We start from the raw sequence: 19509 nt of genomic DNA, 5'->3' as shown, positions 1-19509 counted from the left end.
TTTTAAATACAACTTCACTACGAAACACATGAACCCTGATCGAGGAGTAGGCAACACAGACTGCGAGGAGTTGCAGCAGCCGGGGGGGGCGGGGCAGCGAGGCGCGCTCACTAGCACCGTGACTGGATTTTACACTGCAGCCCGACACCTTGTGTGAGTCAAAGTCTGTGCCTTCAAATAGACAATGAGTGCGTGGATCAGATTTCAGGGGTTCTTGTCAGATTTTGGACACGTGAACCTCCACATCAAGAACACTGAGGTCCACTGTGTTATAATACCAAGTGGATACTTGTAGCAATATCCGACCCTCCCAATCTTTGTAACAGCTTTTTCTATATTAACACACCATGTTTATCACTTTACTGCACAATGAACCCACAGGGGGTGCTAATTGGTCATTAATTAAATTTTAGCCTTTCAACACTTTTGTATCCTCCAGTGGCTTTATCTGCAGCAACGTATACAACAGTGCGGCCTTTTAAAACTGCTGAAAATTCCTGTCAGCCTCACTGCTGCTGCCATGGATATAACGCAGGTGAAATTCAGCTCCAGTGAACACTGACCATGTCAGGACTGTGAAAATCCCTTGTGACCAAAAGTTTACCAGCCCTGGACCAAAGCCTGTACATTGGGAAAATGTCAGTAAAGCATAGTTTCATATGACAAAACATTTTGATAGACCAGATTACTCTTCGAAATAGAATTTGATCTCTTTGTTTGAAAATTTAGTGGGTTATGGCAGTTCTTTGAAAACCATGTGCATGGTGGAATGAACTTTCTGAGATACCTCATTTATCAGTGAAACCATTTACAAATTTACTTTTCTTAGTGGGAGAATCGCTTTTACCATATGTTCCTCTGTGAAGAGGTTAGTTTAAAGTCACTACTGATTAACATAGTAGCACTGAGAAATTTGCTGAGTATTTTTCAAAAAGTGTGGAGGTCTTTGAACTTCAATAGGTATATTTCACATTAGTGCATAGGATTTTTGAATCAAAATATAATTTGCCTCAATAAATTTCTAAACATGGACAAGTGACTTATAGGGCTGGTGTCAGAGCCTCTACCAGCTGGAACGTGGCTTCAGGAATTTGAATGAGGTCCATTCCATCATGGGGATTTTATTCCACTAGTGAACCAATCACAACTTGCCAGTATGTGCAGCTACTAAGGAAGGAGCTACTGTGCATTGATGATTTCAAGATAACTAATAATAGCATTCAGAAATTTGGGGGGCATTTTCGTGTGTTTATTTTTAAGCAAAAATGTTCCTTAAGCTCTTTAAAATTATAAGAATCTCAACATGAATAAAGCAACAACTAAATTATACTAAATTTTGTATTCCTTTGTACTATTTGCACATATATCAGTTTTAACCTAAGGGTAACTTTGACTTTCACAGTAGTAGTAATAATTTAATATATTTTTGTATTTTAGCAGTTCAGAAAGTTCCTTCATACAATGTCATGTTTGATTGTTACAACGGTAACTGTGAGGCAGATGGGAACTTTTCTGATATAGACAAGGAAGCTGAAACTGAAAAGCAAGAAGTAATTTCTAGAGCTCATAAGGTAGTATCAGACCTAAACACATAACAGATATTATATGATACCTGTTGGTTAAATAAATGAGTGAATAAAATAAGCATTGAAGAACTACCTCAAATTCTCTGCGGTGTGAATTCATTTATAAATACAAGACTACAAAGTAACTAAACATGTCTTTTAACACAAAATAGTGGAGACAAAAGCAAGCAGACCAGGGACTCAGGCTGGTGGGGCCTGTCAGTATTAAAGGGAAGATAAACATGGTGAACAATGTAGTAGGCTCACAGTCACAGCACCGTAGACAGATGTGTAACACACGATTGCCAATTATTGAACGCCAAGAGGTTGGCGCTTATCATTAGTTATATATATTTTTAAGTGAGCCAAAAGATAGAAAAAGTGAAGCCATTTGCACCCCCCCCCCACATAATTGGAAACTACTTTTCCTTCTGTCTGGCTTCAGAAACACAATGTTTCCATTTCCGGGAGTGAGACGATGACTGTTCTTTAACTAGTTTCACGTCAGCTTTTTCCTCTGATTTGAGAGGTGGAGTTAAGTGAGAACTGCTTAAGAATGCACTGTTTTCTGTTTAATTTGGCTGCAGAAGATGGAATTCATTGAGCTCCGTCTGTTCAAATGAACTTTAAGCAACAGCAAGCAAAACATTTGTACTGCTAGCTCTGCACATAGAAATGTGTCTGGTGAAAGAGACAGCCTAGATATGAAGACCAGAAACACACAAGGAGGACCACGGAGGGTTGATAACAACTTCTGATCTCATATTGGCTTCTCCAAAGCATTAGAAGATTGTTGGGGAAAGTGAAGATCTTTTATTGTTATTATTATTACTATTATGGAGTATTGAAAAGAGAAAAAAAAACCCAACCTCTGAGCTCAGATATCTGGAATTCATCTTAAGTCTGTGTTAAAAAAAATGTGTCCACCGACTCCTGTTCCCCGCAGCTGCTACCTGTAATCGGTGACCACCCTTTCTCCTCATAACCTAACTGTTAATACATTTAATTGGTCCTTCCAGAACAATTTGGAATATTACACAATTTAAAATCATCTGTGAATTATAAATAATTTTAAAGTTTACATTTCTCTTTTGAGCACCCAGTAAAGAGTATTCATTTTCAAGTAGTTAAATAAGTTATGTGACAAAGGGGTGAATTTAATATGGGGCTGTTGATTTAAAAAAAGAAGTATGATAGTTATTAAGTTGCAGCTTTTCTAAAACTGTTGACATTTCTATTGAGAATGAAAGGAAACAATTGTGTAATAATGCATAATGGTTTATTTAGAAGAACCGTATCCTTTAGCAATTTAAATGGTTGCTTTAAAACTTATTGTGTAACTTGGTTAGATGACTTCAAATATGGTGATGTAAAATTGTTACTGTGATGGATTTGTCAGCGAGACAAATTTCCTGTTACCTGTGTCTGTTAAACACATGACTCAAAATATCATTCTCTTTAAGTTGTGTCTGGCTTCTTTTAGCATTTATGCACACCTGTATACTTTTCTCAGGATTCTCAGTCTATCTTAAGGTAGCTCTGGTAGTAGAAAATGAGAAAGGTCTATGAACTCTATTTAATATGGAAGTTCAAAACTGTTCCATTAGCGTATTGTGGTAAAGAATCATTTTAAGCCAGTGGAGGAAATAACCTGGAAATTTGCTTTGGTCTTGTGTTTTTTCTATAATTAAAATAATCACCACCTTCAGAATTGCATAGAATTGCATAGCAAAATACCTGTTCCAAGGTTATCTGTCTGAAAAGACCTAGGAGTATGTCTTACATATGATAATTTAATACTTGGAACGTAGCATGGATTTCTGGTCCATTAATTTTTAGGTACCACCAACTATTTAAATTTTATATTTTTGATGGCTGAATATACAACTGTGAATGCTTAAGGCATTCTAGATTTCCACTGGGCCAGTCCTTAAAGTTCATGTTCCAGTGGTTCCATAAAAGAGAAAAAATGTTAAAATATGCCTATATTATCCACATAGAAGCTTATACGGGGTAGGATAAGTACGTGTAACCCATATAAATCTTCCTGTTTACATGTGCTGCTGTTGCTTCCAGCAGTGATAGGTGTCCTAGAAATATTCACTAATCTTTGTAACACCCCAGAGGGTAAGAAACAAGAATTTTATCTTCATAGTGCAGGTGAAATGCCTAGGTAAAGGCAGATTAAATGGCTTGGCCAGGTCACTCTCTAAGTCCGTTATACAGCTGGAAATAAAACTCCAGACTCTTGACTTTTTGTTCTCATTCTGAGTCATCGCGCTCTGGAAAGCAGAGGTACGAGGCCCGTCAGTGTTTGCAGAATCTGTGCTGCTTTTCCTCACTTGAAAAGTAACCGCCCATGTAAATCCTGTCCCTGTTAAGGACACCTTGCTGTGTGACACTTGCACACACGCGACGCTGAGTCCCTGAAGGGCAGTTCAGCGAGTGCTCTGCCGTTAACACTGAATGAGCTCAGGTAGCAAAAAGGTATCAGCGAAGCAGCTTCTCGCAGGCCCGGGCTGATGAAGAACTGAAGGGATCGGAGGGTTCTGTGACTTCAGAGATTCAGATAATTTCTTTAACATCTACAGTGATTCGATCACATTGTTATTTCACTGTATCCTTGGTAATTTCAGATGGCCTATACTGGAGTGCATGTCCTCAAAGCGTTGGCCCCTGCCTTGAGAAGCACGTACCTTACACTAAGATGTGTCTACTGATAGAAAATAAGCATTAGCTTCATTGTGAACCTCCTTGCCCCTCTTCTCACCCTCCTTTGATTTTTTTTTTACTGGCTGCTTTGATGAGACCTGAACACCAAAATATGGCCAGGACCTTCAGCGTTTGTCTTCTGCACGGCTGGCTGTAAACTAAGAACGTCAGGTCCCTAGGTCGGGACTGAGCAGCCCTTCCCGGGATGTGCTTATCTGTCCATTCCCAACAGCGGGGATAAAATCACATCCAGTCTTTGCTGTCTCCTCCCCAGGTTGGCACATGAGGAGCTGGTGGCTTGTGTCACAAAGGGACTTTGTGCTCCGGTGCCTTTTGCTCTCTGAAACACCTCCTTCTAGTATGACTTCACTTTCTGTTAGTGAGCACTTTCCCCTATAAATACGACCGAACAGGTGTTGCTGTGCCGCTAACTGAGTTTCCAGCTGTCCTCCTCCGGCACAGACCCGGCAAAATCTGTTGTTTGGTCCTTTCAGGCAGACAAGGGAGCCCTCGGGCCTGAGATGGAGGTCTTCCTTGCAGGATATGGCAGTTCTGTTGCCAGAAGATGGTCGGGAAAGCCTGGCTGGCCAACAAAGACAGGCCTTCAGCGGCTGGGTGTAGTTCCAGTTCTGCATCCCCTTTGGCAGGAGCACAGAGGCTGCTGCAGTGTGGCCAGCCAGCGAAATTAGGAAATAAGGACCTCTTTTATTTACTCAGGCTGCTGAATCATGGGCATTCCTGTCTGCTTGGAGAAAAGTCAGGCGGCTCTACTTTCCACCGAAAGTCTCAGGAGTGTTTGAGACTTTCATCTCGGAGTGTTCACACACTTGTTTTAATGTGCTTTATGGAAATGGTGAAACTCAGCAAGTACAGTTGCTGGAGAAAAACATCTGCACTAACCGTGCACACACATTTGCATCTTTAAATAAACTTTCAGGCCACGGACCTGGTTTCCAGCAAAGGCTTTATTTATTTATTCGTTTGTTTGTTTATTTACATTTGTTATTCTGGCTATAAGAGTTATAGTTCTCTGAGAGTCAGCAAGTATGAAGTGACTGATTCCAAAAATTAAAATTTAACATGGACATATTAAGTACTTCACACTGAAATGCAGAAAACTTGCCATAGCACAGAAAGACATTCCTGTAAGGCGCACTTAGTGAGTGCCAGAGGTTGGGGGGTGGGGTGCGGAACCGAAGTGGATTCAGAAACAGGAGTTGAAAGAATCCTTCCTAGTTTCTTTCACTTGAAGTCGTTGAAGTCTATATTAGCCATGTAAACAGAGTGTGCGTTTCGACTGCTAAAAAGCTGACAATAATGGGTAAGGATGGCTTTCAGTAACTTATGTAGACCTCAGAGAAGGTTGGCAACACCCCCACCACCAAAGTCTGATACCCTTAGAGCAGGGGCCAGTCCCACTGGGAATTTTGTCAGTGAGTTCCTTGTGTGTTCCCGGGAGAATAGGTTCATTTTTGTACTAGAAAATAAGGGGGTGTTTTTGTTTTTCTTTTTTACCATTTAGATATTTAAAACAGAAATTGGCCTTTTAGACACCTTTATTTATTTTCCTAAAAATAGCATTCCCTGCTCAAACTTTTTACTTCTGCTCAATCTGCTCTATTCCCCAGCATAAGCCCTATGAATTCTGCAGGTGATTTCCATGTATTTCAGTTACAAAAACACATCATCCAGTTTCCAAGACCCATAAGCTGTGATTATCACCCCCTTTTCACCAAAGCCAAATAATAGGGACAGAAGAGAGAGAATAGGTTTGCAGTTCCCTTGAATCCTGGTTTGAGTAAACACTTGATCCTAACCCTCAGCTCACTTGACATGTAGTTGAAATTTACAGGCTTAAGCGAACAGTTATGTAATAGGCATAGTCAGGCATGGCCCATAGACAAGAGCCTGATTTAAACATGATATTAGGGATTGCACACTATTTATAACGGTCTATTGCTGTATAATTCTTTGTACACTTGTATAAGAATATGTTATGCCTAGACAAAATCTGCAATTTAAAAATAAATTCACTTGCTAAATAACCGGGATCAATAGTTATTTTCTTGCAGTGTAGATACATGACTAACTCTGATTCACTGTTTTCCTCAACTGCACAAATGAGATACTGTATTTGGAAATATTTTTAGGTGAAACAGCAGGATATAGGCCTAAAAGCTAAATGTGAAATGTGGTAGATTTTTACCTAGAATGTTGAGCAAATTTAATAACTATTTTTTTCAATTATGGGAAATAGAAAACTTTGGTTTGTTTTAGAGATACCAGCTTTAGGTGACTTATGGCCTTTTTAAAGGGAAAGCTAGAATCAACATTGAGGTTTTTTTCTCATTTTTAAGTTTTTGAAATTGTTTTTCTGTATGTTGGGTGGTAAATTGAGTTAATCGGCACAAGTTCTTTATAATTTACCTTTAAATTTAAATCACACTCACAATGATCAGACTCTCTCGTATGCTGGAAACATATCGGGCTATAGACTCATATAAATGAGGCTGCAGAATCATGTGGTTTTTCAACTTGTATTGCGAAGCTTTGTTGCAGTGGGCAGGGATCCAGGAATGGTGTTTAGTTGTTTTCTCAGAGTTAGATGGTTGCCATCTGGCATTGATAGTGAGATGGTGTTGTCATCAGTTTCTAGATGCAGGAAAGGAATGATCCTCATCTGTTTCCTGTGGATAAGCAAGAGGTTGATCATCTAGTAAAATCTTGTTACCTTAAAGAAAGCAGACAAGGAATTTGTTTACATGGTGCTCGCCAGTTTGTACTTTCATGTTGATAATATAGCTAGCTAGTGAACTTTAGCTTTGAAGAACTTAAAAACTTACTTGATCATATTCTAATTGAATATTATTAGAATATAATCATGTTCTAATTGAACCTAATATTCTAACACAATCACCGTCACCACCAGCTCTTGCTCCATGGCCTTTGCTTGTCAGCATTTGTGAAAAACCTTACTCTCTTGGAGAATGAATAGCTTTTACAATTTCTTTTGATCTTGAATGATAGATTGTTTCGAAAGGAAAAAAAAAGAGGTTTTAGAACCTACTTGAGGAGGTCTCATGTTCCACTTGGGTCTTAAGAAAGCAACAGAAGTAAGAGCGCACACTTGTTAAGAACATAGTCAAAACCCCACCTAACAGAAGGTAGAGTTAGTTTGTGGATAACTTGCTGAGGGCATCTGGCTTCTAGTCTTGTTTGTCTCCTCTTCGTTACTCATAAATCTTTCAGCATTTACCATAATCATTTATCACTTTTCCTGTTTCCAGTTTTTCACAAGTTGCTTTGTCTCTGCTCACCTCAAAGTGCAGGTCCTGTTTGGCTAAGGAAGTTCATGCTGCTGAGGCTTTTGCAAAAGGAAGAAATGGTGGGCCACCTCTTGAACTTTCCAAACAAAATACACTTACAATCTGGCCCTTGCGAAACTAATTTTTTCCTTGATCCTGGCTGATCCTAGCTACATGTAATATCTAGCAGTACCCTCCTAACATTTAATAATCCATTTTCTGACCTATGGTATTTGAATCTTTCAGTTATTGAAGAAATCCTGCTTGTCTTTTATTACACAAGACATAATTATTATTGTGTTTTCTGTCTTCTTTCATGTGCTTACTTTTTAATATTTTTTTGCAGAAAGCAATAAGGGCTGTATCAATAAGAACCCCATAAAAGATTTTGGTCTTCAGAATTTCCTTTTTTTATATAAAAACAAGCAAAATACAGAGGGAATTTTTTATTAAATATTAGGCATCTGGGTTGACTGAATTAATTTAAAAATCATTCCTGTAATATTTCCTCTTTTCGTTTGGCTTTTCAGATGCTCACATAATATGCAAATCATTTTAGAATGAATACAAAAGAAACATTAAATATATTAAAATCTGCATTTTAATAAAATTGTCAATGCATAATATATACCTAGCTTCTAAGGAAGAATGGTAAAATAATAAAAGGGTAATTTAGACATAGAACTATTTAATATCTTTTTATATTTTAAACCCAGTAAAAAAATAAATGTAGAAAAAAGGCTTTCGGCTCAGAACAGAAAGTGTTCTGCTAAACTATTCTTCTCCATTTTTTTCTCAATGGTTCTAGATGGCCCAACTGTGAGTACTCGTTTTAAATGACACAATAAGCTCATTGTTGAATTCTCAACATGTAAAATGAAATGTTCCATCGCTTCTCATTGCAGATGGAGTGGATGTTGAAGATGACCCCACCTGCTCTTGGCCAGCTTCCTCACCTTCTAGCAAGGACCAGACTTCCCCTAGCCATGGAGAAGGCTGCGATTTTGGAGAGGAAGAAGGTGGCCCTGGACTCCCATATCCATGCCAATTCTGTGACAAGTCGTTTAGCCGCCTCAGCTACCTAAAGCACCATGAGCAGAGTCACAGCGACAAATTGCCTTTCAAATGCACCTATTGCAGTAGGCTGTTCAAACACAAGCGGAGTCGAGATCGCCACATCAAACTCCACACGGGGGACAAGAAGTACCACTGCAGTGAATGTGATGCTGCCTTTTCCAGAAGTGATCACTTGAAGATCCACTTAAAGACTCACACTTCCAACAAGCCATACAAATGTGCCATTTGTCGCCGTGGGTTCCTGTCCTCTAGTTCCCTACACGGACACATGCAGGTTCACGAGAGGAATAAGGATGGTTCCCAGTCTGGTTCCAGGATGGAGGACTGGAAGATGAAGGACACTCAGAAGTGCAGTCAGTGCGAGGAAGGCTTTGATTTTCCGGAAGACCTCCAGAAGCACATTGCAGAGTGCCACCCCGAGTGCTCCCCAAACGAGGATCGAGCAGCCCTCCAGTGTGTCTATTGCCACGAGCTCTTTGTAGAGGAGACCTCCCTCATGAACCACATGGAGCAGATGCACAGTGGGGAGAAGAAGAATTCATGCAGCATTTGCTCCGAGAGTTTCCACACAGTTGAGGAACTGTACAGCCACATGGATAGTCACCAGCAACCGGAGTCATGTAATCACAGCAACAGCCCTTCCCTGGTCACCGTGGGCTATACCTCAGTGTCCAGTACAACCCCAGATTCCAACCTTTCAGTAGACAGCTCAACAATGGTTGAAGCTGCCCCACCAATCCCAAAGAGTCGAGGGAGGAAGCGGGCTGCTCAGCAAACCTCTGACATGACCGTCGCCTCAAGTAAACAAGCAAAAGTTACCTACAGCTGTATTTACTGCAACAAGCAGCTATTTTCGAGTCTAGCAGTCCTGCAGATTCACTTGAAAACTATGCATTTAGATAAGCCAGAACAGGCCCATATTTGTCAGTATTGCTTGGAGGTATTGCCCTCACTCTATAACCTAAATGAACATCTTAAGCAAGTGCATGAAGCTCAGGACCCAGGTCTGATTGTTTCTGCTATGCCGGCCATAGTCTACCAGTGCAACTTCTGCTCCGAAGTTGTCAATGACCTCAACACTCTTCAGGAACACATCCGATGTTCTCACGGGTTTGCTAACCCTGCAGCGAAGGACAGCAATGCATTCTTCTGTCCCCATTGCTACATGGGGTTTCTCACTGACTCTTCCCTTGAAGAGCATATAAGACAGGTCCATTGTGACCTCAGTGGCTCTCGATTTGGGTCTCCAGTGCTTGGGACTCCAAAAGAACCAGTAGTAGAAGTTTATTCTTGTTCCTATTGTACAAATTCTCCAATATTCAACAGCGTTCTTAAACTGAACAAACATATCAAAGAGAATCATAAAAACATTCCCTTAGCCCTGAATTATATTCACAATGGGAAGAAATCCAGGGCCTTGAGCCCCCTATCTCCTGTGGCCATAGAGCAGGCTTCTCTTAAGATGATGCAGGCAGTGGGAGGGGCACCTGCGCGTCCGGCCGGAGAATACATCTGTAATCAGTGTGGTGCTAAGTACACGTCCCTAGACAGCTTTCAGACTCACCTAAAAACTCATCTCGACACTGTGCTTCCGAAATTGACCTGTCCTCAGTGCAACAAGGAATTCCCCAACCAGGAATCCTTGCTGAAGCACGTTACCATTCATTTCATGATCACCTCAACATATTACATCTGCGAGAGTTGCGATAAGCAGTTCACATCGGTGGATGACCTTCAGAAACACCTGTTGGACATGCACACCTTTGTCTTCTTCCGCTGCACCCTCTGCCAAGAAGTTTTTGACTCGAAAGTCTCCATTCAACTCCATTTGGCAGTGAAGCACAGTAATGAAAAGAAAGTCTACAGGTGCACTTCTTGTAACTGGGACTTCCGCAATGAGACCGACTTGCAGCTCCACGTGAAACACAACCACCTAGAAAACCAAGGGAAAGTGCACAAGTGCATTTTCTGTGGTGAGTCCTTTGGCACCGAGGTGGAGCTCCAGTGCCACATCACCACTCACAGTAAGAAGTACAACTGCAAGTTCTGCAGCAAAGCCTTTCATGCCATCATCTTGTTGGAGAAACACCTGCGGGAAAAGCACTGTGTGTTTGAAACCAAGACTCCCAACTGTGGAACAAATGGGGCTTCCGAGCAGGTGCAGAAGGAGGAGGTGGAGCTGCAGACATTGCTGACCAACAGCCAAGAGTCCCATAACAGCCACGATGGGAGCGAAGAAGACGTGGACACCTCAGAGCCCATGTACGGGTGTGACATTTGTGGGGCAGCCTACACCATGGAAACTCTGCTACAGAACCACCAGCTCCGGGACCACAACATCAGACCTGGAGAGAGTGCCATCGTGAAGAAGAAAGCGGAGCTCATTAAAGGGAATTACAAGTGTAATGTGTGCTCTCGAACCTTCTTCTCTGAAAACGGCCTCCGTGAGCATATGCAGACGCACCTAGGCCCTGTCAAACACTACATGTGCCCTATTTGTGGAGAGCGGTTTCCCTCCCTCTTAACTCTTACCGAACACAAAGTCACACATAGTAAGAGCCTCGATACTGGGAACTGCCGCATTTGCAAGATGCCTCTCCAGAGTGAAGAGGAGTTTTTAGAGCATTGCCAAATGCATCCTGACTTGAGGAATTCCCTGACGGGATTTCGCTGTGTGGTCTGCATGCAGACAGTGACCTCCACCTTAGAACTTAAAATTCATGGGACATTCCACATGCAAAAGACAGGGAATGGGTCTGCAGTCCAGACCACAGGGCGTGGCCAGCACGTCCAAAAACTGTACAAGTGCGCATCTTGCCTCAAAGAATTCCGTTCCAAGCAAGATCTGGTGAAACTTGACATCAACGGCCTGCCATATGGTCTGTGTGCTGGCTGTGTGAATCTCAGTAAGAGCGGTAGTCCAGGCATCAACATCCCTCCCGGCACGAGCAGACCAGGCTTGGGCCAGAATGAGAGTCTAAGTGCCATTGAGGGTAAAGGCAAGGCAGGGGGACTGAAGACTCGCTGCTCTAGCTGCAATGTTAAGTTTGAGTCTGAAAGCGAACTCCAGAACCACATCCAAACGGTCCACCGGGAGCTCGTGCCAGATAGCAACAGCACACAGTTGAAAACTCCACAAGTCTCGCCAATGCCCAGAATCAGTCCCTCCCAGTCTGATGAGGTAACTTGCCTTTTAATGTTTGCTATTTAACCTCCTCCAGAAACTGTCCCCACTTTATGTTTATACTTTCCTCAGCTTTATTTATTGTCATGTGCCAAGAGATGCCTAGATTGAAATGCAATGGATTTTTCCCCCATAGCCATTAGCTAGCAATTATTTGCTTCGTGATAAGCAGCACTTTGGCTTGAATGGTGCAAAATAGGACTAATTCCAGTCTCCCTAGGATATTGTCTTCTCTGTGAGTGAAGAGACCAGCGCTCATGCCAACACCACTGAGATCTGGAATCTCAGCGTAGCTTCACCGCGAGCTGAAATCCCCAGTTATGACTTGTGTGTATGGTAGAGAGATAATGACATAAAAGTAAGATACTATGAGCCAGCATGCTGGCTCAGAGTAAATTAAAAGGAATATATATATATACTTGTGGATAACAAATTGGGTAGGGGTGGCTTTTCAATAGCATGTTGTCAACACTCACTCTTGTTCTTTGTCTTCTGGGTAATAAGGGGAAATTTTTTTTCACAATAGGATTTTTAAAACCCGCCTACATTGTGCTCAACTATTCTTTTTAAAGGCACTACTACATCTGCATCTTCACTCTCAATCTGGGTTTGGGTTTCAAAATTAATGTTTTTTTTTTAATTTCTTAATTTCAGTAGTTTCATGTCTTTGCTGCAATGAATACCAGAAACAAGTTCATGTATAATGAACTAGTTAGAAGTCATATTTCTTGAAGCTCAGTGTTGGATAGCTCACTTTATTATAATTTCTTTATGCTTTATCACTTTGTTTCTAATAGCTCCTTCCACTTCCCTACCTGTTTCTATCTGGAGATCCATCCAAATGAAAACCCCAGGGAGATCCATCTCCCTTCAGTTTGAGGTCACTGCATTTTCCTTATCTCGTCTCTGCACTCACACCCTCTCGGAGGCCCCCCCGCACCCCCCTGCAGATAGCCATCAGTCAGCTGGTAGGGGAGAGCGGGGGCAGACAAACGCAGAGCCCTCCTCCCGGAATGTGGCATCTGTATGGCAGGCACGGTCCCAAACTTTGAAGCTGCCTTTCCTGCTCTGCTCAAGTAAATCTGCACCTTTTTCTCATTTAAATAAATGAAATTCTTTCAAACTGATGAGTACAGCTGGAAGAACATAGTTTTGATAGTGGTTCATGGCTCGTGCGTTGGATCAAATAGTTTCTTTCGAAATACATATTAGTAGTTATAATCATATGAAATGAATTATTTTTTCTAAATTTTCTTTGAAAAATGTTTAAGCCTATAGCAAAATTAAAGGAAGAACACAGTGAACACGTGTGTGTGTTTGTGTGTCCGTGTCTAGATGGACCAGATAGGAACACTTTGTCACATTTCTCCCTTTACAATCTTATTAATTTGAGCCACATGAAAGTAGGTTGCAGACATTATGGTATCTCCTAAGATTAAGGACATTTTCCTATTTAACCATAATGTCAATAGCTAAGGCAGTTACAAAAGCTAAAGAAACTAAATCAATCCATATTATCTATATGAAGTTCATATTCAAATTTCCCCAATTATTGCCCAAATGTTTTATTTTTAAACTGCTTTTGCATAAGAATTCCTAAAGAAATGTGTATGGAAAAATTACTTCCCTTCTTTTAAAAAATTGTTTTTCTTTGTTTATCATGTAGAGGAGTTTTTTTTTACTAATGTTTAATTTAGACTGCGTATAAACTTGATTTACTGTGAATCTGTTTGTGTGCATGGATGTACTGTGTGTGTGTGTGTGTGTGTGAGAGAGAGAGAGAAAGAGATTGGGGGAGGGGGAGAGAGAGACAGGAAGAGAGAGGAGTGATATGTGTGCATGTAAAATGAAGCGTAACCAACTTCTTGTTTCTTGTAGATTGTTTATGAAAAGGCACAGGGCTGTTTTTCTTTCTTGTTCATGGTTTATGTTTTCCGATGTTTCCAAATTGCTGTATATTTTAATACCATTTGAAGTGAAATATTTTTAAAATGGAGGACTTTTAGTATAGTATAGTCTTTATTAACACATTAATTTGTTAAGAGTTGAAGAGGAGAATTTATCTACAAGAGATAGTCCAAATCCCTAATTATAGCTAAAATCCTCATGATAATTATAAAGTTTAATGGTATCCTGCACTTAGATAAAATAATATGTAAAATATTTTTGAAGGATCTTTTCATTTTGATTCTTACAATAGAATTTTTAAATGACTTAGCTATTGCAGGTTAAAAACGACCTTTTATGCAGAAGGGTGTCTCCTTATTCAACTTAATTAATAAGAACTTGTAGCAGTGTCTTTAATCAACCAAATATTTGGATTCAGCCATACATATTTCCTTTGTGACTCAAAAGTTCACTAATTTGTTCAACATTTTCATCATTGTTACCATTTTTTCCATTATAGTATTTGTCATAGAATTTTTTGTGCCCACTTTCTTTCTGATACTCGCCACAGTTAAAAACGTGTAGTAAAACATAGTATTTAGACTTGACACAGAGTATTATTTAAACTTATGTAAAGTTTTACAAAAAAGAAACCTAAGCGTAATGTGTTAGCAAGAAAGGTACTTATAATAAATATAGATTTATTCAATAATAAATATAAATTCATTTATTTTCTGCTAGACTAGTTAAGCTTCTATGATTTCTCATTTTCACCAATGTATGTAAAAGAGAAATTAATATGACTACTCTTTGCCAAAAGATAAGCATGCCATGTGGGGATAAACTTTATCACAAAGAGAAGTATGACTTATATGTCTAGTGACTTAGATAGGAATTGAAGGACTTAGCAACGTAGGTGGTATTCTCATCTCTTCTTCTTGCTGAGGATTGAGACTTCAGAAAAGAAAAGAAGACCACAGGAAATAATGAAATCCAGATACATAGATATTGTCAAGAACAATATTGGATTTTTCTGGACTATGATTTAGGATCACATGAGGGTATTGGTAAACTTTGGAATGCATATTTCAAAGACCAAAAAGTGTTTTATTTGGTAGGACTAGATTATCTTATTTAAAAGAGATTTAGATATAATCTAGGGAAGGGTAAATCCTGTATAAACTCATACAATCCAAGAAGTGGACAAAAGACAAGCATTTAAAGTAGCTATCAGCCCTGGCTGGTATAGCTCAGTGGATTGAGCATGGGCTATGAACCAAAAGGTCTCTGGTTCAATTCCCAGTCAGGGCACATGCCTGGGTTGCAGGCCACGTCCCCAGTGTGGGCCACCCAGTGAGAGGCAACCACACGTTGAGATTTCTGTAACTTTTTCTCCTTCCCTTCCCCTGTCTCTAACAATAAATTAATAAATAAAATCTTAAAAAAAATAAAATAGCTGTCATATAATGAGAAATTCGAAATTGAAGTCAGAAGATCCTAATTTGAATCCTTTTTTTTGCACGATGTTTTCTGAATTTATGAAAAGTGGGTTTTTTTGTACCTTAATCTTATGATTATTAATCTAAAGTTGTTATGGAGAGTTTGTTTTATATAAAATTGTGGGGGAAATACATTCATTTTCCCTTGCCATATTAATGAATAAATGTTAGATCTTTTTCTGGAGTTCACTGACAATGGCTGGCTCTCTGGTCAGGTGCTCCCCCATCTGGACCTCACGATGTCTTTCATGGTGACAGTGGAAGCATATGCCCTTCTGCTTCCATTTCTCCAGCACCCTTTCTAGCCAGATTTCTCCAAGGAAACATTTGCTTACATTTCAACTCACACCATCCCCACCAATCCATTGAAGTTGCTCTGGCAAGGGTTACCCATGATCTCCAGGTTGCTAGGTGCACATACAGTGCCTTAGAACCAGAACTTGCAGGGACAGTGGAGGTCTTCTGATTAAGCTACCTTATTTTAAAGACAACAAAAATAGGCCCAGATAAATTGAGATCTGTCTACATAGATAGTAAGTGGCAGACAAGAAGCTCTGAGGATTCAGGTCTCTAGCTATGTTCCAGCTTTGCATAATTCCACTGGCAATTTCCTCTAGCTGAAATTGTATCCCTGTCCTTTCAATAAAATCTTTGTTACCGCTGTTTTATATTCTCTTGTCATTCATTCCTCCACCCACTGCAAGGAATCTTCAGCTTCCACCACTCTTCCGCAACAGACTTCTTGAAGATTTCAGCTGACCTCACTGACGCATGTAATGCAGTTTGTTTTCTTTTCTTTTTAAGAGAATTTATCTTGGTTTACTTACGGTTCTGCTTATCACTGTTGACTATTCCCTCCTTATCGAACCTCTGTCTTCCCTCCTGGGTCCCTTCACACCTCTATGAATGTTCCATAGCTTTCTCCTTCCTCTGCCTACTTCTATAGGTTATGTCCCCATTGTTCTCAATCTAACTACCATCTCCCTGTGGCCTCATCCACTCTCACGGCTTCCGCCTTTTACAGATGATTCTCCAAATGGTGTCTCCAAAAGACAGCAGGGAGCTTCTGTGGGCTGATGGAAATATTCTGTATCTTGATCGTAATGGTGGTTACATATCTATATATATTTTTCAATACCAAATGTAAAATTCGTGAATTTTTAACTGTGAATTAACCTCAATGAAACTGATTTTTTAAATGTACCTCTGGCTCAGACCTCTCCATTGAGCTTCAGACTCACAACCAGCTGCCTGCTGGATATATTCTTTCACGTTTCCATGAATTTCATATTCAGCAGGTCCAAAACTAATCTTATCATCCTCTGTCCAAATCTGCTTTTGTTCTTACGTATTTTTTATTTTACTTATGGATAGATTGATCTTCTGAGTAGCTTCTATTTCTCTACATTCAATTGGTCACCAAGCCAGCTCAACCTTAACTCATGTATATTTTTTGAACAGATCTCCTTCTCTCCATCCCTTACAGCATTTGAAGTTAGTATCTGATCTTTCACTAAACTACTGAAGCAGCCTCCTAATTGTTCCCTAGGACTTTAATTTTATCATTTTCAACCCCATCGCCACACAGCTGCCAGCACAATCTATCTGAAACACAGATCTGAATACTGTGTCCCTCCCCATTTGAAACATGTCAGTGCTCTGGACTGCTGTCTTTATAGAATGATCCAATAATGCTCTTATTGTGAAATGTGAGACTCTTCAGCTTCTGGCCCTTGATAACATTTTTCCCTCCTTTCCTTACCTTTTACTCTTTCTATAGTCAGAAGTACTTTAATTAACCCACTCAGGATGTACTCCCTCTGTGTCTCTCTAAGCCTGTCCTGTCACTTCTACACTAATAATCTCTCCTGTCCTGACTGCCTTCTACCTTCCAAAGGGCTATCCAACTTTCCCCTCTACGCAGTACCTATGACCCTGATTTCCCACCACAAACACCATCCTTCACTTGAAGGCCCTTGTGTATGTCACAAATAGTATATGAAAACTCTTTCATTGCTTTATACTTATCTTTTTTACAGTTGTCTTTTTTTCCCCATGAATTCCTTGGGGCAAGCACTTACTCAGTCGCATTCCTTAATACCCATGGTAAATGCCTGCCCATCGTAGCAAAGGCCACCACGGATCACGCCATGGAGCTGGGCCTGGCTGGTGGCTCTCCCAGAGCCTTTTCCCATATACGGCAGCATGGCAGGACAGCTGGCCACCTCTCTGTTTGCATTCAGGAGCCACTTGACACAGTGACTGGAACCTAGAAGGTATTGAATAAAGGTGTGTTCTGAGTGTATTCATTTTTTTACCCTGGCATAGATGCAGTGAACACGGACCAGTCTGTTGTCACTGCCCTTCTTCACGTCAAGGGCTGCTTTCCCACACAGGTTGCAATTGCTCCTACCAAGGTTGCCGGTGGTCTCCTGCTTCCAAAGAAAGCCCTTTCTCTCCCTCATCTCTGCAGCACTGGGCAGAGTGGACAGCTCTTCTCCCCAACACGCACCTCTCTGACTTCGCAGCACCCCCTCCTACTTTTCTTCCTGCTTCTGCCTGTAGAGGTTTTCCTTTGGTGCCTGATCTGAAAGGGTGGGGATTCTTTGATGCTCATCTTCAGCTCTCTTTTTCTTCTCTGTCTACTCTCTCAGTAGGCATCTCATCTATTCATGTGGCTGTAAGTGACCCTATGCTAAAAATTCCCAAATTTCTCTTCTAAGCCTAGCTTCCTTTGTAGTATCAGATCACTGTCTCATATTGACAGCTTGATATCGTCATTTGTATCTCTTTTAGATTTCTGAAATGCAACATATACACATTAACCTTTGAGTCTTTCTGCTGAAGCCCATTTTTTCCCAGACTCCCATCATTTTAGTAAAGGGAACCACCCTATACCCAATTATTCAAGCAAAAAACCTGGGAACCATTCCTGATTTCCTCTCTTTCCTTCATTCCCCACATCTGATCTAGTAGTAAGTACTGTTGATTCCACTTCCAGCAACTTTCCCAGTCACTCTTTCCATCTTCAAAGCCATCAGTGTGGTCTAGCAGGAAATCATTTCTTGCATGGATACTGCAGTAGCCTCTTACTGGATTCCCCTCCTTCATCGTCTGTCTGCTTTGAATCCGTTCCTCATACTGTTGTTGGCCAGAATGTTATAGACATGTATATTAACATCAAATCACTTGAATTTCTTCAGTAGCGTCCCATATCACTCTGAATCTCAACCTCTCATGGGTGCGTGAGGCCATTCACAGTGTGGCAGTGGTAGCCGCTCCCACCTTGTGCAGAGAGGCTTGTCCTCACACACCCTGCCCAGCCCCCCAGCCTCCAGGCCCCTGAGTAGAGATGGCTTCGGAGCCTTCATGGTTCACGGGCTGCTTCCTCACCTGGGCTGCTATTCCGAACCAGCCTCTGGGGCACTGGCTCTTTCTCATCTGTCAGATCGGCCTCCCCTGAAAATCTTACCTAAGTTAGTCTCCTCTTTATATTTCTTTTAAAAAAGTAATTATTTATTGTTTATTTCCTTCTTCCCCTTTCTTACCTCTGAGCACCCAGCATGCTTATTATAAGTATTTGATAAATATCAGTTGAATAAATGAATGGGACAAAATAGTGTGTTCTTTGTCCTTGGATGTATATGCAGGTATATCTAATAACTAATATGTGGAGATACAAATAAATTTACCAAACAGAACTTAGATGCTTTAAAGTTCGATATGATTTAAAGATATTAAATTAAGCTACAAGGCTTGAAGTTTCTAACATTTAGAAAATCATTTTCACTCTGGCTGGGTAGCTCAGTTGGTTGGAGTGTCGTCCTGATGTGCCAAAGTTGAAGGTTCATCTCCAGTCAGGGTATGTGCAGGAAGCAGCCAACGGATGCATAAAGGGGCGGAGCAACAGGTCAGTGTTTCTCTCTCTGTGTCCTCCCTCCCATTCCCCCTCCCCCCTCCTGTTTCTCAAATCAATTTTTAAAAAGTTAAAAATACCATCTTCAATATGTCCTGAAGTCAGTATTCTTTCCTCATTGTTCTTATACTGAAAATGGAAATGTACATGGTGCCAATTCAGAATCTATGAAGTCCCAGAGTTCTGGTTTTTGTTTTGTTTCATTTTGTTTTTTTGTTTTTTTTGTATAATAGAAATTTTCATATGAGATTGGAAAAAGCTTTCAAGTTTTTATATTTTAAATTGCTGATACTAAGTTTTGCTGAGTTCAAAGAATAAAAGTAAATGAGTTAAGCTCCCTCTAAATAAACAATATTTTTAAATT

The 19509-nt window shown here is 40.5% G+C and overlaps 1 protein-coding gene across 4 annotated transcripts in view; it reads left to right on the top strand.

The window, feature by feature from the left end:
• Positions 1-19509, top strand: part of ZNF521 (zinc finger protein 521) — a 283177-nt gene that overhangs the window by 114313 nt on the left and 149355 nt on the right. For all 4 annotated transcript variants that reach the window (XM_037134112.2, XM_037134111.2, XM_037134110.2 and 1 more), the window contains one exon: positions 8488-11840. In XM_037134112.2, coding sequence (XP_036990007.1) covers positions 8928-11840 — 2913 coding nt within the window. In that variant the 5' untranslated portion in view covers positions 8488-8927. The remainder of the gene's footprint in view (positions 1-8487; positions 11841-19509) is intronic.

The sequence above is a fragment of the Artibeus jamaicensis genome, unplaced genomic scaffold, assembly GCF_021234435.1.
Source record: "Artibeus jamaicensis isolate MK-2021 breed Jamaican fruit bat unplaced genomic scaffold, CSHL_Jam_final contig_354, whole genome shotgun sequence".
Taxonomy (NCBI): domain Eukaryota; kingdom Metazoa; phylum Chordata; class Mammalia; order Chiroptera; family Phyllostomidae; genus Artibeus; species Artibeus jamaicensis.
Note: the sequence above shows the minus strand (reverse complement) of the source record. Positions and strands in the feature narration are given on the sequence as shown.